The sequence below is a fragment of the Cyclopterus lumpus genome, chromosome 20 (genome assembly GCF_009769545.1).
Source record: "Cyclopterus lumpus isolate fCycLum1 chromosome 20, fCycLum1.pri, whole genome shotgun sequence".
Classification (NCBI taxonomy): Eukaryota; Metazoa; Chordata; class Actinopteri; order Perciformes; family Cyclopteridae; genus Cyclopterus; species Cyclopterus lumpus.
This window is the reverse complement of record NC_046985.1, coordinates 11,328,615-11,354,041: the sequence shown is the minus strand read 5'-3', so window position 1 is coordinate 11,354,041 and position 25,427 is coordinate 11,328,615. Positions and strand designations below refer to the sequence as shown.

The 25,427-nt window shown below is 41.7% G+C and overlaps 1 protein-coding gene across 1 annotated transcript in view; it reads left to right on the top strand.

Annotated features, from left to right (window-relative positions):
- Window positions 1–25,427, top strand: part of cntnap2a (contactin associated protein 2a) — a 308,808-nt gene that overhangs the window by 144,971 nt on the left and 138,410 nt on the right. Inside the window, exons 5-10 of the mRNA XM_034560734.1 lie at window positions 4,256–4,403; window positions 10,560–10,612; window positions 10,863–11,013; window positions 11,729–11,913; window positions 16,710–16,853; window positions 18,104–18,365. Coding sequence (XP_034416625.1) covers window positions 4,256–4,403; window positions 10,560–10,612; window positions 10,863–11,013; window positions 11,729–11,913; window positions 16,710–16,853; window positions 18,104–18,365 — 943 coding nt within the window. The remainder of the gene's footprint in view (window positions 1–4,255; window positions 4,404–10,559; window positions 10,613–10,862; window positions 11,014–11,728; window positions 11,914–16,709; window positions 16,854–18,103; window positions 18,366–25,427) is intronic.

Genomic DNA, 25,427 nt, shown 5'->3' with positions numbered 1-25,427 from the left:
TACACTCAAACATGATAGGTATTCACTAACACACGCACACAGACACACACACCCACGCACACACACACACACACACACACACACACACACACTGGCAGAAATGACTGATGCATATTCAGGAAATTAGAAACATGCAGCCACGGAGGTGAGGTGCTGAGGTGAAGGAGGGAGAGCTGCTGAGCAAGTAGATGATGTGTGTGTGTGTGTGTCTGTGTGTCTGTGTGTGTGTGTGTGTGTGTGTGTGTGTGTGTCTATGTGTGTGTGTGTGTGTGTCTCTCTCTTTCAAGGCCCGGGTTTGTGTATGGGGACACGCATGCCAACATGCATGATTATCTAGTTAACATGTGGAGTAATGTGTGTTTGTGTGAGACAGGGCAGACCACAGGGTATTTGTTGACCAGCTGTAGTAAAGTGATTGGCTTGTTGTTTCTTGAATGACAGCAGCCCTGGTGTTCCAAATGGCCAACAAGGAAACTGGCTGGCTCTCAGCTTCCCTCATTATTTTTGTTTTCCAAGTTTCCTCCACTGATCTCATGAAATGCTTAAATCATGTGACAGCTCTGCGTTGTTTTGATTCTCATCCAAGGTTTTCTCCCTAACGTAGCTTATTTTATACTTTTAAAACACAGCATGTTCATCTTTTAATATTCTTAAACTTTATGCACATCTTCATAGGAGTTAAAACATTTTGAGTAAATATTTTTGGGGTTGTATCTACTAAGAATTCCCAAGTGCACCATGTTTTCTTTTTAAAAGAAAAACTGCGGTACTTTCCAAAGTAGTTTGATGAACACAGCATGAATATACATCAATATTAGGTAAAAAAAAAAAATTGTGGAGAGAAACACAAATCTATAAAAGCACGTGTACACACATACACAGACATACACTGGGTGAAATCTGAAAATTGCCTCAGGCACTTTGTGGCCTTTGTTGCCATAAATTGCCTCAGTTCTTGATTAGACAAAACGACAAAGTGTCTAAGCTCTTAAGTTGCCGAACACTTACACACACATTCACCGACATAAACGGACACACGTACACACTATATGAAGTGACACATAAGCACACACACATTCCCAATTACTCATTGGATGCCAGTTAATGATTGGACTTTGGAGGAGAGAGAATGAAATGGTTGACTAAGCAGACTTTTGTGAGGCATTCAGCATCCACAACTTTTTCCTCTTTATCCTCCTCCTCTTCCTCTTTTCCCTATCCTACCTTCTGCCCTCTGCTCTGCATAGTAATGCCTTTGAATTGAGCTGTTCATTCAGCCACGCACAGATAAGTGCCATATAGGGAGAAGAACACAATAGAGAAATAAGAGAAGGAAGCTGGAAATTGGGGATGGAGCTTTCGGGTTGAGCTGGAAAATGATTTTGTTCTCTCTTCCTTTCTATCTCATATACCTTGACGGGCAAGGAGAGGAAAGTGTCAGCTGGACAAAAAGAAGTAAAGTCTTAGGCACTCAGTCAGCCAAATCCTCAGTAGATATAAAGTATTCAGAGTTTTTTATTATTATTATATTTCCCACTTTGAAATAAGCTTACGGGTGATATCAGGTTTTAACGCTGCAGACAAGTTTAAATGGCAAGGTGTTGCGTGGGCGGCCGTGTGTATCTGTGCATATGTGCACCATGTGTGCATGCAAATTGATACATTCGTGCTTTTTGTGCTTCAAAACCTGAGCCAGGACCACAGGCATTTTGGAAACTGAATAGTAAAGGACAAATACGCAATAGAGAACACAGGATGTGAGAGAGGATTTAGAAGATTTGACAGAAAAAGAGAGAAAATCTTAGGAAATGTACCAACAACTCCACAGAGTGGTAGTAGCGCCGGTGAGGAATATTTAAGTTTTGAGGACATCGTTGAAAAGTTTTTTTATTTCAGAAGCTCTTTTAATGTCTCTGTACAGTATGTTAAAATGTGAACGTATATTACCTCAGCTGCAGCTCTGACTCTGACTTATAGCCTTGTTTAAGGGAAAGATGTGTCTTGTCGTCCCCCCCCCCCCTTGCTGCGTCACAGCTCCTCTTCCTCTAACACAGTTTTACAGGAAGTGGCGAGGCCACTGAACATTTACTGATTGCATGGCTAGGACACTGAGACTGGGTCCGTCTCTCCAGTTCTGCAGCACGCCCTCCCAGGGGAAGATAGATTACCTCTCATTAGAGATCCAGGCCGTGTTACAGATCCAGGCTGCGTCTGTTGTCCCCACTCACGGCAGAAGGAAAGGGTTTTACTCCGCCTACTTTCTGGTTCCCAAGAAGACGAAGGGAGTTCAGACTCGTTGTGGATATCAGCATCCTAAACCAAGACTTTCTGTCTGCTAAGCGAGCAGTTACTGAAACTCGTTGAGTAGGAAATTATTTAGTTTTGCTTCCCTAACCTACGAGTACAAAAAGCTAGGGCTATTCCCTGGTTCCCCGGTCCTTCAGGAAGTCACTTAACCCAGAACTGTAGGACCTGTGCACCTGCAGAGACTAAAAGATGCGGTTAAAGTATCCTGAAGGGCTCCCTGATGAGACATGTGGAGCTGCGTGAATTTGAAGCAGGGTGTAAATAAAAAAGTGTGTTTGTGGTCTCGCTTAACCTTTCCTGGATAAATAAAGATTAAAAATGAAAGTGAGGTAAAGGCACAGAGGGGATAGAAGCACCATTCGCCTCATGTTTCTCCCCTGCCACAGTAGACTAGACAGTGGTTCTGAGCTTAGTGTGAACTCTTGACCATCTCCTCCTTTGCAGATAGCATATCTTCAGGGGTACATATGGGTCACTGAGCAGTCAGCTCAAAGCAGACTGACTTAAGCAGAGCTTTTCTCATCCACTGGCCTGCCCACTTCATGTGTTATCTAGAGTAACACATGGCTGTCTAGTGTCTTGCTCTCGTCAAGTTACCTGCACGGCTTTTAATGATGCTTCTCTCAAATGGTTCGTGCTTGCTGTTTAGTGTGTATGTGTGTAGAAGAAAAGCAGGGGTGGAGCGTGGTGGATGTGTGGATGTGTTGCAGAGAGGAGTAAAGAAGTGAAAATAGTTAAGGGACTGTGGTGAGGCGGATTAGTGGGTGGTCACAGGTTCTCCCCATCATGTGCCAGGTCAAGTGAAGGAAGAGACACTGAGCGAGAGGAGCAGAGGAGAGGAGGAAGGAAAATGAGAAGAAAGGTGTCGAACGAAGAGATGTGTCAAACTGACTTTCCTTTTGACTTTTGTCAGTATTTTAGCTTTCTGCCATGCTGTGAAACGAGTGGGTTTTCTCTTGTTCTGTCCCTCGCTTCTACTGTGTAGACACAAATGCAAACATACATATACTCCATGTAGGGCACTGTAAAACTTATTACGTATGTGTACAGATTGTAAAGCCCTCTGAGGCAAATTTGTAATTTGTGATATTGGGCTATACAAAATAAACTGAATTGAATTGAATTTAATTGAATTACAGCAAATTAAGAAAAGTGATAATCAAATCACAACCAGAATTAATTCCTTGAAATGAAGCTCTGCCTCTGCTGAAGATTTGTTTTTTAGAGAGGCCACAGTTAATGTTTTTCTTTTAGGCCATAACATTTCAAAAGAAATGCCAAACTGCCAAATGTAGACTGCTGTCCTCAAATCCAAACCACTTTATTGTTTCTGCCTCCCTGTTATTGGCTGGCTATGGTGAATTGCTGCCATCGTGCCCTTTTAAAGATTAGTTAAAGTGTTTGGATGTGATTTTACACCAAAAGCAAAAAGAAAACGTTTGATATTCTGTCTCGTACACTTTATTGTATCTGTACAGTTAGGTAAATAAATCAACAGACTAATCTTCTTTGGTTTGAAGGCAATAAAATATGTTGTTTTTCTAGAGGCTGAGATCTCAGAGACTGCATTAAAAGAATGTGTTGAACGCAGTGCTAATATGAAAAGGAACTGTAAACCTCATCAGTCACAAGCCTCTGTGGAGCTTTTGGGACACAGAAATCAGCCTAAATATGAAATGATGTGAACAGGGACTTTCTTACATCCACTCCAAGCTGAATACAATATGCAATTTCCTCTTCAAATCCCCTGCAGTCAGATTGTCTTTTGGGGGGCTTATTAGATATGTAGACTCGTAATTATTTTGTATGTTTTGTGAGTGTGCATCTTTAGGGTAGGATGTGGTGAATGGAACAAATACTTTTGCTCCGAGTCTCAAAGCTGCTTGTTTGACTGCAGGCTTGTGGCTTTGATGTATTTAATTGTGTATGTGTGTGTTTGTCTTCACAGGCCTTCTCTGGGAACTCCAACTCAGAGAGCTCAGTTCGCCACGAGCTGCAGCAGGGAATTGTGGCGCGCTTCCTGAGGCTCGTCCCTCTGGACTGGAGCGAGGAGGGACGGATTGGTCTGCGCATAGAAGTTTATGGCTGCTCCTACTGTGAGTGGAGACACACACACACACACACACACACACACGTAACCAAAACATATTCAGCCCAGTGCCAGAGCAAGTATTTGTACATGATAATACAACAAGTTTTCTTCACATTTATAATTATTGATCTATTGGGAGAACACAATGATGGTTTGTCTGCTCCAAAAAATAAAAAAAACGTCAGGTACTGAAATATGCAGAGCACAGAATACCGATGGACAGACACACAGATGCACACACACTTAGACACCATCTCTCTCTTTCTAACAAATGAATCATCCAGGGAACTAACTCTCTTGCAGCCCCTTTGCTCTCATCCTATTAAAGGGTGCCAAATTGATTTTGATAACAAATTTCAATTAAGGCTGTGCATAAATTACTGTTATAAGTGACACACGTACATCTTTCATTTCCGATAACGCACGACACTGGGTGTGGATATCGTTGTGCGTGTGCGCGTGTGAACACAAGGGCATGTATTGCATTCAAGTCAGTCCTCGTGCTTTTGATTATATTTCCCTTGTTTCATTTCCTTCCCATGTTAGAAGAAAAGCAAGTCAGTAATGATGAAGATGACAAGATGTGGTACTCACACAGAGAGGGAGAGATGCATAACGCATGCACAGATGCACAGAACAATAAAACACAGAAATCCAGCCCACTCTAAGTTTATATCCATCACCTGTCCCCTCCAACAAAACACTCCTGCACTCACAAACAACTTTGACAGGGAAATAATTCACTTCTAATACACGTGACTGCTTTTGTGCTTAGATAAAGTCAAGTTGTGGTTTAGAATAGCTTCTACCCGGGCGTCCTCTAACTGTGTTAGTCTCACTGATCTGATACAAATGGCATCATCTGCGTTGCTATTTGAAAGCATAGTTTGGATGTTTTGAAGTGGAACTGTATGAGGTACTCAAAGTCAGTTTATTTCAGACAGTAGACAATAGTCGGCACGCCCCCAGCTTGGAGAAGCTGACAGGACTTTGCTTCTCCAAGCTGGGTGTGTGCGGACCGTCATCGACTTTAGGTGATACACTGACTAAGAATAAGCAGATCATACAAGCACATGGTTTTAGCATAAGCCACTTCAACATTAAATAGTGTCTTGTAGCTTCAGCATAATGTTATTCTTTGCTTTTTGAGAGAAGATATCTTGTAACGGTTTCCAAAGGTAGGATAACTCAACAAGGCATGTAACAATCATTACAGGGCCTTCTCAGGTTATTTCATAATTGATGAGCAATATTTACTTTTCCAAATACAGTAAAGCATAGAAACATGGAAGTATAACACAACCAGATATTTTTCTCAACTTTAGAGGAAGAAATGTCGGAACAATCAATAGCTTACACAACAGTCAAGCTGGGTGTCAAGCACCAGCGGGTCTTTGAGTTGTAAACAACATTGTTGCAGGACTAAGGAACAACTCTGAAATGCAGTATGTACGATTCATATATAAGTATTTTTTTAGAATGGGATACAAGTAAACTTTAGACAACAGAAAAAGTTGGTACAAGTTAGCTTATTAACACATTGTGTTTGTCACTCTCATAGCTAGCTCAATGTGACAGTAAGTACTTACTCAATGAAAACTAGATTTGCTGTAGATATGATTTATGTTTTGCAGCTTTACCACCAACTCTTCAATTGACTTCAAACAGTGTGTCATATACAGTATTAATATGGTTTCTGCAAACAATCTGTTTACATGAAATATTAACTGGCTGTAATTGCCAGTTAATATTATAGACTGAGACTGTGGAATAGCAAAATATGGGCATTAGAGAGAATGAGTTTCACTTTTCCCCACCTCCATAACCACGACCGTTGACGTGACCTTATCCTGCATCTGCTCCATTGGAGCTGATCATGGGCCAATAGGGGAACACTTTGATAATACTTAACTCGCGGATGTAAATGGGTTTCAGCTGTGTGAAATAACTCGTGATGAAATGGATCATGTGTGCACAATCTAGCCCTGGGGCCTCATTACAGAAAACAATATCATAACTGCTTGTCCTATCTTAACTTAAGTTTCAAAGATAGGAAATCCTATTTTCCTATTACAGAATTGGCTCATGGTCAGGGCTGTGTCCTATTCTATCTAAGACCTCTTTTCTTATCTTCAATTAAAAAATCCTAACTATAACTGTAAATCAGATTTTTCAACCGGGAATGGTCCTGTCACATGAGGAGTCGAAAGTACTAATCGTGTCGGTGGAGGAGAGGAAACCCCGCATTTCTTTATGGATTATTTGTCTTGATAGTCAATATAAATACCCATTAACACAGTCTGGGAAATGTAAATTCCCATTGAGTAGTCCTTTTAATCATAATATTTTGACGTTCATGTTGTTCCCCATCTTCATTTGTCATTGCCGTACAGACCTAATAACCGTGCTGCTGCAATTTCTCCCAGTTATTTTGAATTAAGTACAGGGCTTATGACTCAGGATTGCTAACTTGGGAAATCCTTGAATTAGGACTGTTCTATAATAACTTGATTTCTATTCTAAGACAAGATAGATATCCTAAATGCAGCTAAGAAAGTTTTCTTTTTACATTTTATACCCAAAAGATCATCCCCAACTGCGATAAAATAAGATATAACGCAGAGAGAGAAAGAGAGAGAGAGATGCATGTACACACACACACACACACACACACACACACACGCACACACACACCACCTGGTCATGTGTACCCACAGTGCTTTCTTGTGATTATGCTAGCAGCATTATGCTGTTCTTTTCTTCAGCATTCAGACAGAAAATGAGAACTCGGACATTTGTCTGTTCATCTCCCCGGCCTTAACTCCCCAACTCTCCAGTTCTCTTAGAATCAATTTCTCCTAAATATTTTCCTCCACCCCAATCCAAAGATGAAAGAGCACAGTGCTGTGCAAGGGCAAAGAAAAGAGGATGAACGAAGACAGCACAAAAGAGAATTAGTAGGAGGAGAAGGAGGCAGATAAATATAGACGTTATGTTCCCAGCATAATCACCAAATATGTTGGTTGTGGATGATAATTCTGGGTTTTGAAAATTTATGATAATTAAATGCAATACCATATTATGACTAATCCATGACTGTGCATTGAAAGGCGGTGTGTGTATGTTTCTGTGCCAGAGCTAGAGGGTATAAAAGAGTCGTGAGCCACCATGCTGTGGAATTTACGTTCTCATTTCCATTTTGATTAACATAGGATCAACGCAAAATCAATTATTTCATAGATGAGTCAGGAAATAGAAGAGCCAGTATGTGAGAGAAAGGAGGTGGGACGGAAGCAGAGTACAAATAAAATGTTCTACACAAATCAATCACTCTCATGCAAGTAGAATTTCAAATGAATGCAAGCATATCAAACTGACTTCAACCTTTGGGCGTTACGCCAACAATACTCTAAATCTGCTGTCAGGATGATGCATTACCATCATTATCTGTTTCGTCCAAGAAATGTACTTATGTAGATTTGTTTATTGTTAGCATCTATTTATGGAGCAGGACTGAAACCAAACACAAACAAACAAAAAAAACATTATTGTCGTCTTCAGGCTCTAACGTGCAATAGGTAAAGGGAGAACGGGGGAGTACATACAGCATTACAGTTTAGGGCTGAGGCCCACGTTTCTTTTCATTATCGATAAACATATTTACCATAATACAATTTGATCATGTTATCTATAGAACATCAAAGCATTGACCAAATGTACACTAGAGCATACATTACATCTAATATGTTAATAGTGTGTCTTACCGGCACACTAAATACACATATTCCAATTATATGAAAAGCACCCAAATCTGTTAGTTTGGTGAAGACTGGTCATACTGTGAGTGGCCTGCTTTAGTGCTCGCAGCCATCTAATTTGCTGCTAGCACAATGACACATGTTGTCATGGATACAATTTAATATTCCATTTAAGTGCACCTTCAATTTGCCCTGACATGACGCGGGTGGTATCTCTGTGGTTTTGCTTTACTTTGGCTGATTTCAAGACTTTTTTTCGTTTTGTTTTTGCATAACACAATTAAGCATTTATCCAAAGTGACACATTGGATAGACATTCAGTGTGAAGGACAACATGTGTTCTACACATGTAGTAAACAATGATATTCTGCTATTTTAAGTGGATAATGACTACTAATATTTAGTGTAATCCTTTAGATTACAATAGCTCCCTCCATTAGATTACATTTTTTTCCCGTGTAATACCTCAATAAATGTTAAGTTACATTTTTTGGGGGCATTGGCAAACCATCAACAGCCATAAAACAGTTTTTCTTCGTCGCTCTACACACCACAAACAGCCACCATTATGTAGCAACATCAACTTCTAATATTCCGATTGTGATGAATAATAACTTCCAAATGAAATGTATTTGAAGATTATATTGGCTGTCACATGCAGCTGTCTATGGTAAACCACCATCTGGGTCAGGGTCCAAAATGGCATGGTCTCCTGGGCCAGGGTCGGAAAATGTCTGCCATCCTGTGTGCATGCCGTCATCATCTGGCTTCAGAACAAGCAGTCGTTCCTTGTTAGCCTCCGTTGCAGTGGGTCAACCTCCTCTCTTTCGCTCTCATTCTTTGCGTCTCACAGTCGTCTGCAGGTGGTGGAAAAGCCCTCCATCCCTCATAAAGTCTCCCTCCTGACACCAAGCACTCAGCTGAGCCGGCAACCCTTTTCTGAGCAGCACACCTAGATCTGTAATATCTCATAAAACAACTGCAAAACTGTCAACTACCACCACTGTTTGCACCACACATGTGCCAGAAGAAGATGATAGAGAGAGAGAGAGAGAGAAAATTAAGTGATTGAAGATAAGGGAAGAGAGAAGTAAAACAAATAAGAATGGAGCAGAAGGAAGAGTAATGGAAACAGATGAAGGTGTAAAGGGAGGGCAATAACTAGTGCAGGAAAAAGAGTGAGGTGTAAAGCATTGAAAGAAAACCTAAAACCTCAGTGAAAGGCCGCATGGGATAATTTGGGGAGTGCTGAAGTTACAAAGGAAACATATGTAATTTCCTCTAACCCTCCTCTCTAGGTGTTTATAAACTTTTTTACGATCATCTCATAGTGCTACCTCTGCATTTAACCCCTCTTAAGCATTAGGAACAGTGGGTTGCTGTAAAGTGCCAGGGGAGCAAATTGTGAATCTCATTTTTGCCCTATCAAGATTTAAACATTAATTTTTACAATCAAAATATCAGTTTTGGAGCTAATTCTATTTGACATTTTACAGGATATGTGCAGCATTCAAACCTGTTGGTTAGTACGTCCAACTGGCCTACGCACACACAGGTGTTTTCATTTCTGATTGATTAGACTTCAGCTCAGGCAGAGTTGTGGCTCCGCCCAACAACCAATCAGCCACAGTGAAAACACCTGGTGGTTTTATCATCCACGTTTGGTTTTATTGCAATGATCATGTTTTATTCTTCCACGCAGTCTCAGTATTAGTTAAATATCTGCTCACTCAACCCATTCAAAAATTGACTACTAATTTCCCATCTGACTTTTCGATACTTATTACAATGCAATACAATATCAGTCATTTATATCTGTTTCTGTTCATGGAAAATATTACACAGCACAGGCGTCACTAATAAAATTAACAGTGGTTCTGTTCTACTCAACCATCCCAGTGAGCCATGACAGTGTGATAGCAAGCCAAAGCGTATCAGGATCCTGAAACAGCAATAAAAATAGAATTCAGTCATCATTCATTGTATTATGTACACCTGTGCTTTTCCAACTGTGACTTGTCAAGATGTTCTCTGTGAAAAAGGCCTATTGTGTACAGTATCAGTAAACACGTCTCTATTACAGCAAGAGTAACCTGTAAAGAAGACATTTTGGATATACAAACCTATACGGTTTTGTGATTTGTCATGATTTTGTTATCAATTACTGATTTCTTGACCCGGTCTTAAAGAGCTTAGGCTTTTGTATGCTCTTTAGCAATTTAGGATGAGGATCTTGACATTTTCCTGTCTGCAATCACAATTTACTTTAATAATCACCAAATCGTTTCAGTCTTGCCCTTTCTCTTTGTCTCTTAATGTCACTCTTTCTGTTGAGTTTTCCTCTTTATTATTTTGGTTCTTATCACTCTTGTTTTTATCTGTCTACTTTCTGTCTTTTTCAGGGGCGGGCGTGATCAACTTTGATGGACAGGGTGTAATCTCATATCGTTTTAAGGTACTGGATGTTATTTTGACAAAACCTCCACATTCAAAGTAATACTGTCGAGGTCATTCTAGACATTAATGTTAAACTATAAACATCAACAAAAAGCAATAATATAATATGACAGCAAAGACATTATTCGATTTTGTTTTGTAGTAAAGTAAAGAAAGTTGTTTTTCATTATTTGTTTTCCTCTTTTATTTAGTTTATGTTTATCTACCACATGAGGTGCATTGTTGTTGTTTTTTTTACATGTGTGCAGGTGAAAAAGATGAAGATCATTAAGGATGTGATTGCACTAAGGTTCAAGACGTCCGAGAGCGAGGGTGTGATTCTTCATGGGGAGGGCCAACAGGGAGACTACATCACCCTGGAGCTTCGCAGGGCCAAGCTGCTGCTGCAGATAAACCTGGGTGGGCAACACATGCATGTCATTTAGGAAAAGTATGCTGACTCTCCTGCCACAATGTCTTTGATGTAGCTGTCTTGGTATCAATCCATTATAGGCTTGTTTACCTTCAGAGAAAAAATTCAAACATTCAAAACCATAACCGTCAATGTACATCTTAAGCAGTTTTGAAATATAAAATATAAAATATCCAAGTCTAAGGTCAAGCTTTACCCAGTCCGACCTTGAATTTAATAAGTACTCAGTCTAATGCATGCAGCAACATTACACTGGTGCTTGCAGCAATTTGACAGGTCGAAAGAATAATTCCATCATTATTGACTTGACAATAATGCTACACCTTTGTAATCTAAATGAATGCCCATCTGTCAAGATATAATTATCTTGGAGCAAAAACAAAGCATCCAGGCACCGCTTTTTACCCTTTACGCTGTAAACAACAGCCACAACAATCCATAATGCTGTGGACTATCACTCGCTGTCGACCAGCTGTGTTGCTGACAGAACTGTTGCAAACCTTAAAGGACGTTCACTGCAGCTACTATTTTGGTAAATCTCTGCCAGAGAAGTCACAAATACATTTTAATAATACGTTTTAGAAAAAGGACAAATTCAACTGTTGTTCGTACATATTCTGCCTGAAAAACATGCTGCTTTAGTTACAATGTGCAATGTCTGTGTTTTTAACACCATGTATTATCATCACATGTTAATTACAGGCAGTAATCAGTATGGTTCTATCCTGGGTCATACTTCTGTGACCACCGGCAGCCTCTTGGATGACAATCACTGGCACTCAGTGGTGATTGAACGTTATCGGCGTAATATCAACTTCACCTTGGACAGACACACTCAACACTTCAGGACCAATGGAGAGTTTGACCACCTTGATTTAGACTATGAGGTGAGAAGCAAAGTGTACTGAGTATCACATTGAGACAGGAATGTCAAGAAAAAACACAAAGTCTCCCCTTTTGAAATAGATGAAAAAATGAATCGAACTCAAAAGCCTGACAACATACAAATATGTGTCCAAACAGATATACAGGAGGTGACGGGGAAATAGTCCATGTACAGCTGTATACAGTATGCTTGCTACCATCCATCATGCACTCCCATCTATTTCTAAAAAAAGACACATCAGCTTGACATCATGTTAATAATAAAACCTTTGGGCACCAAATGATTCAACATCTGTACATTCATAGGCACCCATGGGTGTATATGAAAAAGGAACTGGTGGACCATGTAAGAAGTCAATAGCTAAAATGTCAGCTGATTTATGCATCGACCTTAGCTTTGCTTGAGTTATTATTGTATGTGTGTATCAGTCGAGAGCAGCTGCCGGTACAAGTGACTGACTACTGCATCAAGAGCACATATATTTATTTGACTTCCTAACCCACTATAGTTGTTAATTGTTGTCAGCATATCTTAAGTAGCATGCTGGCGGAGCAGGTAGTCAGAACGTGCACTTTATTTGTTTATTTGTTCAGCCCCATATCACTTACAGGGCCCTTTCTTACAAGCCGGCGGTAGCGCACACACACAGTCCTTTTCCTCGTTGTCTATCTGGTAATTCCCTGGCTTTATACAAAATCTGTCTGGGCCAAAGTGGAAGGGTGGTGCAACTGAGAACTGTGTCAACTGTGATGAGTTAGCGCAATGCAATTTTGGGGTATTATTTTGCCATGAAATTGCATTTTGTGTTTCCACCTGTTCAGACCACATCTTATTACAAACACAAGGCAATTATAGTGGCATTAAGTGGCAAAGGTGCAAAAGGTACCTTTCATGCACAATGTGACACACACACATATAAGAATACACAATAATACTGTTTGTTTGGCTTCTTGGGTCTCACAGTGCTCAACAGTAGTAACTTCCCTTCTAGCTTAACTTATACTCGGAATAGGTGGAAGCTGAGGTGAAAGTGGAGCTTTTGAACTGCAGCAACAGAGAGAACAGAAAGTGAAAGCAGAGCAGCAAAAGACTGAGAGGAGCCATGTTGAGTGTAGCGATCCACTTGACTTGCCTGCCTAAACTATCTTGCAGCTATGCTTCATTAACATTTGAGTTGTTGTGTATTTGTATTTTGAAACTTAATGATGTAGGTGAACTTAAGTCCTCTCGAAAACTGAGCGAGAGTTCTTGTTTGGAGCCTTGGGCATTACTGATGTTTAGCACAGAATGCTATGTGTGAGCTATTTTCAGATAAAATCCCTCCAAAAAAGTGCTCGGAGTCTCAGCAGGCCTGTTTAATAATTTCTTACCTGTGAGAAACCAAATAGTATCTTTAGTTATTAATAGTCGTTATTTGTAATGCTTCTTATAATTGAGGTGCTCTGCCACATTGCCGGTCCTTATGCGCGTCACAAATGTTGCATCTGCTTTTAAAACTACTCATCTGTGCTGGTAGCAAGGCCTCATCTGTCTGCACAGTGCATTGATACCACACAGGAAACCAGATATTGGTTTTACACTGTGCTATAATGCTAATCCATACAGCTCACATTATTAATGACATTCAGTAATGGAATGCAAAGAGTTAAGCTAATAATACTTGAAACAGGACATTTATTTTGAAATGCATAATGGGTAGGAAATGCACTGGTGTGTAATGTGAAGTAATCACATGTATACATGTTTGTGTGTTTGTGTTGGTATGGCTGTGTGTGACCTTTAGCGGGTGTTGCTGACATGGGTGATCTGTTCCAGTGTCAAGTGGGATACTGGGAAGTGGGGCAAGACAAACCATGGTTCAATTAAACTGAAGCTGTTGAATTAAAGGAGCTTCAGGAAAATCTATACAACAGGATGAACCAGGAGGTTGTGTGTGCTTGCTTGACTGAGTCTCTCTTCTGATAGCAACATTTTTTCTCACAGTGTACCACTGTATGCCATATAGCCCACATACTCCATCCTGTGTGTGTGCATGTGTGTCTTTGTGTATGGGTGGGCATGTCTCTACATTTTCTGCACCCATTTAAGCCTGTAGACTAAATATCCGGATGCATTTGTGTCCACCCTCGGCAGTAATTACGAAGACTACTGGAGCGTCACTACAGACACAGACAAGCTTACACAAACACACACACACACACGCACATGCACATGCACACGCACGCACACACACACACACACACACACACACACAGTTAGATAGACACATATATCTACTGGTGATTGTACACCCCCCTCTTTCTTCTTAACAACCCTCAGAGTGTCTGGAAAAAAAAGAAAACACATGTTCAACTGTCAGATAATATGAAATGTAGTTTACATTTTCATCAGTTCTGTGTCCTTCAGCGCTTCCCACCAGATGCCTGTTTATTAGCCTCCATCTCCTTGCCTCAGTTGTGCTCTCATTGCATCTGTTCCTCAAAAACTTCTGTCTTCTTCCTTGAATGCTTTCTCCCACTGCTCCAGCAAACATCCCATCCATCCATCCATTATGACCCGCTTATCCGGGGTCGGGTCGCGGTGGCAGCAGGTTCAGCAGGCCGACCCAGGCTTCCCTTTCACCCGCAACACTTTCCAGCTCATTCTGGGGGATCCCGAGGTGTTCCAAGGCCAGCCGGGAGATATAATCCCTCCAGCGTGTCCTCGGTCTTCCCCGGGGCCTCCTACCAGTTGGACGTACCCGGAAAACCTCTAATGGGAGGCGTCCAGGAGGCATCCTGACTAGATGCCCGAACCACCTCAGCTGACTCCTTTCGACACGAAGGAGCAGCGACTCGACTCCAAGCTCCCCCCTGATGTCCGAGCTCCTTACCCTATCTCTAAGGCTGAGCCCGGCCACCCTACGGAGGAAGCTCATTTCGTCCGCTTGTATCCGAGATCTCGTTCTTTCGGTCACGACCCAGAGTTCGTGACCATAGGTGAGGGTTGGAACGTAGACCGACCAGTAAATGGAGAGCTTTGCCTTCCGGCTCAGCTCCCTCTTCACCAAGACGGACCGGTACAGCGCCTGTTTTACTGCTGCAGCCGCACCGATCCGCCTGTCGATCTCCCGCTCCACCTTACCCTCACTCGTGAACAAGACCCCGAGATACTTGAACTCCTTTGCTTGGGGTAGGCAGTTTGCCCCCACCTGGAGGGAGCAATCCGCCCGTTTCCGGCAGAGCACCATGGCCTCAGATTTGGAGGTGCTAAATCTCATCCCTGCCGCTTCGCACTCGGCTGCAAAACGCCCCAGTGAATGCTGGAGGTCACGGTCCGAGGAGGCAAACAGGACCACATCATCCGCGAACAGCAGAGAGGCGATCCCGAGACTCCCGAACCGGATCCTCTCCGCCCCCTGGCTGCGCCTAGATATCCTGTCCGTGAAGGTCACGAACAGGACCAGTGATAAAGGGCAGCCCTGGCGGAGGCCAACACCCACCGGGAACGTGTCTGACTTACTACCGAGGAGACGAACACAGCTCCTACTGCAGGCGTACAGAGACCGGATGGCCCATGCCAACGGGTCCGGCACCCCATACTCCCGCAGCACCCCCCACAAAAACCCCCGAGGGACCCGGTCGAAAGCCTTCTCCAGGTCTACAAAGCACATGTAAACTGGTTGGGCAAACTCCCAGGACCCCTCCAGTAATCTTGCGAGGGTAAAGAGCTGGTCCACTGGTCCACGACCGGGACGGAATCCGCACTGTTCGTCTTGAATCCGAGGTTCGACAAGCGGTCGGAGCCTCCTCTCCAGCACCCTGGCATAAGCTTTTCCCGGGAGGCTGAGCAGTGTGATACCACGATAGTTCCAGCACACTCTCCGGTCCCCCTTCTTGAAGATGGGAACCACCACCCCGGTCTGCCAGTCCATGGGCACTGTTCCCGACCCCCATGCGACACTGAAAAGGCGTGTCAACCAAGACAGCCCAACAATGTCCAGCGTTTTCAGCATCTCAGGGTGGATCTCATCCACCCCTGGTGCCTTGCCACCAAGGAGCTTCCAGCAAACATATTATATAAATATATAATGTGTTATATAATGTATATGTCAAGAGTATGCTGATATCAAGGTGTTTGGTTAATATTGTGTGGCATTAGATTTGTCAGTATTGCACTTGTAGAGCAGATCAAATACCTTGGGAACTTTTCCTAAATATAAATTCAGAGAAGTGACTGTCTCAGGCCTGATCCATCCATGTCTGCATTCATTCACACAATAGACTCAGTCCAAAACACAGGTGTATTCTTTTCAAAATTCCCTATTCATCTTTTTTTGTTGTCAAAAGGGGATAGTGAAGGCTACACTTCATGCTCAAGCATCATGCATTTCTTGGTCATTCATCCACACATAGATACCCCACATTATCCAAAACTGCACCAACAAAACAAATAAAACATGTAATTTTAACATACTTACATCTATACCAACCTCCATATGTCTATTATTATTTTTTTAATACGTTATTTTGATACTTTTGGGAGTTTCTTTCAAACCAAAAACTCCCAAACTGTCTGATTTAATATTAGTGTGCAATTATTCTGTCCATACAAATGGAATTGTTGCAATTATTGCAACAGCTGTGTGTATGTGTCTTCTGTAATCCCTGTTTGTGGGGTGAACAACTGAGCAATGAAGCCAATATACATGATTTTATTGCATATTAGACTCATGTAGTTTCTTTAAATAGTCTAGCAGTGGAGGAAGAATCAATGGTAAATATACGTTTTATCTCTTTGATCTCTGTTCATCTCTAGTTGAGTTTTGGGGGGATGCCATACAGCGGGAAGCCAGTGGGCGCAGGAAGGAAGAACTTTAAAGGCTGCATGGAGAGTATCAACTACAATGGAGACAACATAACAGACCTGGCCCGTCGAAAGAAGCTGGACACCTCCAGCTTTGTAAGCCAAATGTGCAAACACACAAACACCCTCACACACACACACACACACATATATATATATATATATATATATATATATATAGAAACAAAATGTCACTCAATTGCAAACATGTAAAATCTAAATACCTTGAAGGAACATGAATATGGCAGCTGAAAACCGAACATGCTCATTATTGTCACACTAACTCTGCATTTGACCTGAGTGAGAGGGCAATTTATTCACCGGACCAAAATAGTTTAACAGATTCATAATTAATCAGATACAACTGACCCATCAGTGGCCCCTCCATGTGTTTGCCTCCTGTCTTTGTGCTCTCTCTGGATAGCATGGCTGAAATGACTTTGGAACAGTTTGTTTTCACGTATCTCAACTGAATGAGGAACTCTCTCTCTTCATCTAACGCACAGAATCCGGGATAAATGTAATTTAGGCACATTATGTGTTTTGCCATCCTTAAAATTAGTTACTGTTTCAAGAGCTTGTTTCAGAGCGCTGGTCTTTCTCCTTCTACGGTTCCTCAACAGTGGACAGCCTGTTTATCTTCTTCGATCTCTGGTGAACTGATTGAACAAATGGAGACACTCATCAAGTTCGTTAAAGCAGCGCCTCTAATTCTCTCTGATGATTCACACAGCCGTTCATTTCTAATCAAAACAGATCTGCTCTCAAATTTCAGAAAACCACACACGCACACACACGCGCACACACGCACACGCACACTCGCACACGCACACACACCCACACACACACGCACACACGCACACACACACACACGCACAGGCAGAGGCAATCAGGAATCGTCTATCTCTCGTTGGTAAGGCAGCTCAATACTGTCCATGTGCGGATGATTTGATTAAGAACACAAGGTTGGAGAAGCTCACTGGTAATTAGTGTCTGCAATCCACAATAATGTTTGTTTTCATCCAGCACACAAACATCACCCAGGTTACTGTTCAACCCTGGTTTCAAAGACGGGATGGGCCAAAAAGAGACCTTTTTTGTAACGTGTACAAGCAACATCAGTCTTTGAATCTAACTTCAGTCAGGAACCTCTGGAGGTAAACATGCAGAAGCTAGATTTAAAGCAACAACAGCCTGGTAAATAAATAAATGGGGTATTCAAAACATTCAAACAACTTCACATAGAAGCCCACCCTCAAGACATTAGCTTTGTGTTTGACTTAACCAGTTGATAGTGTCCTATTATCTCACTTTGTTGGTGTCTCTCTCTCAATCTGTCTTGACAGCGTAACCTGTCCTTCTCCTGTGTGGAGACCCACACCTTCCCAGTCTTTTTTAATGCCACCAGCTTCCTGCAGCTGCCGGGTCGAGCCAATCACAACACAATATCTGTGAGCTTCCAGTTCCGTACGTGGAACCCCGATGGGCTCCTCTTCTTCAGTAATCTTGATGATGGTACGCTGGAGATCTCCCTCGAGGACAGCAAAGTTGCAGTTCACATCAACGTTACGAAGGCGACCAGAAACAACCGGGTCGACTTATCGTCAGGTCAGTTTGTCAATGTTTGCAACACCATAAACACACACCACACAATTTAAACTAGAAGCACTCAGGAAAGAGGTGCAAACTAAACTCTGAAATCTTCTGCACATGCAGATACACTATCGCAGAACTGAACGACAACACAGTTTGGTCCACATCCAGAGTGCATCTAGGCAGTAGATATTTGGAACATCCCTTTGCTTTCATTGCAGACAAGACACACAAATAAATATATTGCATTGCAAGAATGGGACTGTTCAATGTGTGTTGCGTGAACTAATCTCGAATAAGCCTCCTCCTGGTTACTGTATTGGTCAAGTCACAGCTCAAAATAACAGTCTTTTCTGATGAGATTCTTTGTGGTGCTGTATCCACTGTTGTCGCAGCTTTGCTCCCACTGCACTCTCGTAGGTAGGTCTCTTGACTTGAACTCTGCATCTTCGTTTCCTTTCAAGATTTGTTTTTGATGAGCAATGGTTGTAGATATCAAAGACTATTGCCACATTGTTGGAGCGCTCATAAATGTCTGAAAGTTTGAGTTGTGGAGACCCGGCAGAAAAGGAAATTATGTACGCAGATGGCGGCTCTTTAACTGTTGTACATGCAGTTAAACTTGTGAACATATCGATATCATCAAAGTAAAAATAAGACTGAAATGTAACTTTGATTTAAACAAGTCTGTCTTCCTCTGTCCCTCTTAGTCTACTACCTCTCTTGGCTTCTTCTTTCTCTGTCCCTCACACTCTCTTTCCTTAGACACATTCATTTATTCTGTCCACTGCTGCTTTAATAGGCCATTATGCCCAGGGGTAGGGATTATTACAGAGTTACCCTCTAGGCTAATTGGGCTTGAGCCTAAGATTACATCAGCATTATTAGAATATACAGACACACAAACACACTCTCTTTCATTCTGTTATTAGTATCTCTCAGAAAGAAAGCCACACTGGCTTCTAGCTTCAATGACACAGTGGGAGCTCAGTAGACTTGTAATGAAATGCTTAGTCCCTCTTAATGGCAAATGTACTGGGGAGAGACGTGCACACACTAAGAGGGAGAGTGAGAGAGAGAAAAGAGAGCCCCTTACAGAGACTACACAATCCAGTTTTCTTCTCCCAGTGGGGATAGATTGCTTATGAGGCTATTATTTAGCGACAGCTTATTCATACATATAATCAGGCATCTGCTGGAAGGTATGTACTTACTCCACTGATCTGTAGCCCACAGCACCCCCCTGCTAGTGCTGATGCATGAAGACTTTTTGTTTTGTCACGCTGGGGCAACAACCACTCAGGAGGCCTCAACAGGATTCCCTTTGTGTCAGTAATGAATCAGTATTTGATTTTTTGTCTGATTTGTTATTCATCTTCAGAGAAAGAATGAGTAGGAGTTGACAGGTTGTGGTTTGTAAACACCGGCAGTTAGGATTGCTTCCTTACTAGTTGTCTCGTTATTAAACCACGTAACTTTAATACCACCTAGCTCTCAAAAACAGTCACTCCATATTCTATTAAAGGTATTCTTGGTTTGAAGAAATGTACAATGCCAAAAAATGTCCTGGTCACTAGAATGATATGGGACAATTAAGAGGGATTGTTTCTGTGTGGGTCTATACATAGTTTTTTTAATAAAAACCTACTTATTTTGCATTTTTTAAGAAGGTGAACCTAACTCTCACATTGCATGCACCACCTGACCACAGTATGAATGTGATGAGTAAAATAGGTGAGCCAAGTATACATTTTCTAACCTACTGTCAAATAAAACCATGCCACCGTGGCTTAAAATAAACCATATTAGCTTTAAGATGGAGACATTAATGATAGAATCATGTATAGCTTTTTTTGTAGTATTATAAGCATCATTTATTTTTCTCATGTCTATACAGCATCAAATGACTCGCTTTAAGTGATTTGCATTTTTGAGTTGCAATCACTTTTGTTTCTAACAAGAATGAGCTTCTTAGTTTTAACCAAGCCAATGAGACCCAAATATTAGTTTTTCTCAGAAGTTGGCGGATCATAATGTTGGGCACTTCACACAGGTGGTGAGTAATAAGTCATGTTGTGTCAGCAATGCTAGACAATCCTGTGCTAACATATTATCCAGTAGAATATATCCAGGTTCTGGAGTACTTCTGTTTGTGGTGGCGTTTTCATGGCTATGTAATGTAAGGGGGGGAGATTTATCAACCAAAGGGATAATTCATCAACCTCTTTTATGCGTGACTGTATTACGAGCATTAGCCTTGAACTACCACCATGTAATTTCCAAAGGGTTTTCTTAAAAAATGAAACAGGACAATCTGTAGGTGCAGTATAACAAGGGAGAGTGGATGATGGATGGGAGGTGGTGAATAAAAGCTTCATCTCTCTGATGTCGTAAAAATTACCGGAATATCTCTTCATAACCTCATTCTGTCCACGGTGGGTCCCAGGTCATTAAAGTAATTTTTTTACCCTGATTGTAGCCAGAGCGGCAGGTATAGTAGATCTCAGAGCTACTATGCATACACACATGCAACATGTTTGCATGTGTGTATCTGGTGAGGGTTGGTATTTGTCTTTGTCTTCAGAAGATGCTATCCTCTGACCACTCTTGATTAATTATCAATTTATTGGGCAAACTTATTGTTTACATTGCAGAAGCAGATACATCTCATTTCTTAGGAGGTTGTTGTGCAACAAAGTGAGGAAATATGGTGTTATACTTCAGTTTGGTTGTCAAAGTAGTGATACTTAATAGTGTTTAATTATATATGTGAGTATAGCTTCAAGAAAACATGAAAAAATGATTTAGCTCTCAGCACCTCCTTAGACGGTGAAAAGTAACAAGATAATCGGAAATGTGGTTGGGGATTAACATGAGGCACATAGAAAAAGGCCTCAGAGGGCTTTACAATCTGTACACATACAACATCCCTGACCTTTGACCTCACATCGAATCAGGAAAAACTCCCCAAAAATAACCTTTCACAGGGAAAAAAGGGGAGAAACCTTCAGGAGAGCAACAGAGGAGGATCCCTCTCCCCGGATGGACAGATGCAATAGATGTCATGTGTACAGAATGAACAGCATTACAGAGTTACATAAACACATTCAAATGAATATGACAATGTATGAATGGACCTCCACAATCCATGAAACAGAAGGAGGTAGAGAGGAGGGGGGGGGCGGGGCGCATCAGCAGGGGCCATGGCAGGAGGCCGGCTCACCAGGCAGGAGGCATCAAGTTGCAGGTCTATAGGAATACACGGCTCCACAGAGCTGTGACTGTCAGCCTGGCTACAGTGCTAAACAGTCCACCAACAAAGGGTGAAACGTACGTCTAACTGGGCTGCAGAACAAATGGCTCACGAGTCCTATCAACCCATCTCTGAACTAGGTGAGGGCTGCAAGTGTTATTTTTGGGGAGTTTTTCCTGATCCGATGTGAGGTCCTGGGACAGGGATGTTGTATATGTACAGATTGTAAAGCCCTCTGAGGCAAATTTGTAATTTGTGATATTGGGCTATACAAAATAAGCTGAATTGAATTGAAATTGAAGTGGTTTACTGGCTAGCACTGTCTCCTCACAGCATGAGAAGCCTGGATCGATTACGTTAATATTTCGTCCATAAGAGGTGTTACGTCCAGACCTTCCAATGATCAAGGCAACAGTAAGGCAAAGGCATCGTCAAGCTCCGTTCAAACTCATATATTTTGGGATTCATTCAAATTCATTTGTGAAAATACATTAGAAAAATAGGACAATTAGTGGCCCTCTGTATTATATATTTTCCTTGCTTTCCCTTCTATTAAAAAAAGAGGTATATACTCTTAAAGAAATAAAACGTTCATCCACTTTGCTCTCTTCCTCTAGATCTTTTTTTGCACGTTTTTTCCATTAATTCTTTTCTATATTATTTGTGTTAACCGGCCCCCAGGGAAATGTGTCAATCCACAAAGTCGTTTGTAAAATATGACAAAGTAACAGGCAGCACAAAGCGTTTGATTCAGCCACCTCTAAAGCTGAAATATTTTCCAACGTTAAACCTCTGAGAGTGTTTGTGTGTTCTTTCATTGGTGCAGTCACACATCAAGTCTAGCTAATAACATCAGTTTCCTTTAAAATGCAAAATGATCAGTCACACACACACAAAGTTACTTGCACAGATAGGAGGTATCATGGCATTACAGTAATAGAAAGGCCAGAGGCACAGATCTGTGGGGAAAACATACTACAGCGACCCTCAATTATAATGTTGTATTGTTTCATTTCCCCCCACCCCCCCAGTGTGTGTCCCTGTGCCTGTGTGCATTTGTGTTTTTGTGTGTGGGCACAGCCTAATATGTTGTATTCTCAGGCTTTGTGTCGTTGGCATATTACCATCTGTTAAGAGGTGCAAGGCTCTTCACACTACCTTGGAGGAATAAATATTTAGGAGTAGGAGCGAGAATAAATTCATGAATGACAGAGGGCACCATAAATTTAAAGCAAACAATTTTATTTATTTATTACATACATACAAGATCAATATGTAATATGAATAATTGTAAAGGAGAAGAGAGTAACATTCTAAGAAAAGAGGAGCAGTAAGGATGAATGAAGGTGGATAGGGGAGCAGAGCGGAAACGTTTCAGAAATGATATCCACGCTGGACAGTCTTTCAAGGATTTCTTTCACTGTGATGTTCCCAACATGCTCCCGGCGAGATGAGACAAAAAACAAAAACATTCATTAGCAGCCATGAATACTGTTTATTTCCAATGTCTATTGTAATTAAATAAATCCAATCTTTGGTTTTACAGTTCTCAGTTAATACAGATATTTAATAAGCTACAGTAGCATCATTTTATATATTTTTTAATATTTGTAAAAAGAGCATTGTTCCACTGAAATAAATAATTGACTGGGATACACACTACATATTGTTATTATTCTGATCTCATTCCTGTGCGGGCCTTTATGCAGTTAGCAATTTTTTTCCTCATGTTAGCATTACAGCAACAAGAATGAACTCAATTTCACACTCCCTCAAAGTTTTGACCTCCTTCTTTCTCATCTTTACCCTGCATCCTGAATTACTATGTCTTGCTTCCAGTTTTTCTTCTGTACATATTTCGTTTTCTCGAGCGCTCCCTCATTCTCAACGTTGGATCACTCTGAGGCTACTGATACCCAGCATTGGTCCCTTGTGGCAAATATAGCTGAAACCAATAGAAACCCGTGCAACGGCCATTCCAAACTGGCCTGTTCGGAATGGGACAATTTCTTGGACTTCGGTATTGCTGCTTGCACTTTTCCCGAGAACCCATCCATCCATCCATTATCACCAGCTTATCCGGGGTCGGGTCGCGGTGGCAGCAGGTTCAGCAGGCCGACCCAGGCCTCCCTCTCACCCGCAACACTTTCCAGCTCATTCTGGGGGCTCCCGAGGCGTTCCAAGGCCAGCCGGGAGATATAATCCCTCCAGCGTGTCCTCGGTCTTCCCCGGGGCCTCCTACCAGTTGGACGTGCCCGGAAAACCTCTAATGGGAGGCGTCCAGGAGGCATCCTGACTAGATGCCCGAACCACCTCAGCTGACTCCTTTGGACACGAAGGAGCAGCGACTCGACTCCAAGCTCCCCCCTGATGTCCGAGCTCCTTACCCTATCTCTAAGGCTGAGCCCGGCCACCCTACGGAGGAAGCTCATTTCGGCCGCTTGTATCCCGAGAACCTCTCATCCAAAATAATTTCCACTGAAAACTGTGCTTCCTTGGGTCCTGAGTGACATACCTGCAATGTGACTTTTGTCATCCAAGTTCAGTTACTGCTGATAAAAACACATTTCCTTTTGCTGCTTCAAAATGAAAGCTTTTAAATTAGAAATGAGGGAGGACTTTTAACTATGAATAATGTATGAAATGTTTATAACAGAATTAGCAGAGCTTTGTTAGCGGCTATTCTTCAATAAAACAGGTCTACTAATACTGCAGGGAGGAAGATTAAGCAGCAAACAGAATGGGGAACTTGTATCGGAAATAATTTATTGGAAATTAAAGGCGCTTATTAACAAATTAGCCGAGCTTTGTCAGTGACTCTTTGTCTACAAAATAAGGTTACTACTACTGCAGGGAGGAAGATGAAGCAGGAAGGGGTTGGTCTTTCTGGGTCGAGGCTTTCTAACTTTGTAATACTGATCCTTGCTTGGCCCTAACACCATGTATATTAGATGCATATAAAGAAACAACAAGGCTAGCTATCTATGTCATTGTCTCCTAATCAATATCAATATTTTGTGCACATTTTTTGGCCATGTGTCCTGGAACTTCTTTGTCTGTGTTTATTCTGAGGAAATAATGGACACAGCCAATCAGATTGGAGAATTCATCCAGACCATGGTCTAAAACACAAAGCACAACGCCTCAATGTCTTTTAAAGTGACGGAAACACTGAGCAAATCCAGCTCTATCATTAGATGTACTGGGGTTTTATTAGCTGTGTTCTCACCTCAGCCACTTTGCCTCTCTGGCATTGAAGCTGAGTCTTGGTGACAGTCAGCTGTTCTACCATGCTTCTCTATTCCTTCTGCTCGGCCAAGATGTTAGGGATGGTGGTGCTGGTCTGCCCACTTGTCTGTTTGGGTATTCTCTCAAACATATTATGCTGACATACCTAGACCTGTGTCTTAGTCTGCCACAATGGCAGCAGTGAATGTAATAGTGTGAGTAATGGAAAACTTATTCTCTAAAAGACCCAGTCTGCAGATCAGCAGATGTTGTTGATGTATCGGTCAAACTGGTCAGTAAGGTCAGACACTGTTACAATTTTGTATTTCACTCTGTTGGTGTACTTTGGACTTCACTGTGATAAGTATGTAATGTGTTATATAAGTAATATCTGTTGTTACCATGGTAGCAGGTGCAATGTACACCATGTGTCAATACCGTGCGTTTGCATGTGTGCAGTACACTGACATTCTTTTCTCACACGTGCAGGTCGTGATAACTTCCAGTTCAATTTATTGCCTTTTATAAGGTTAAACAATTTCATTAATTCAGGTAAATTAGTTATTAACATATCCATCTGTAATCCCTAGATAATC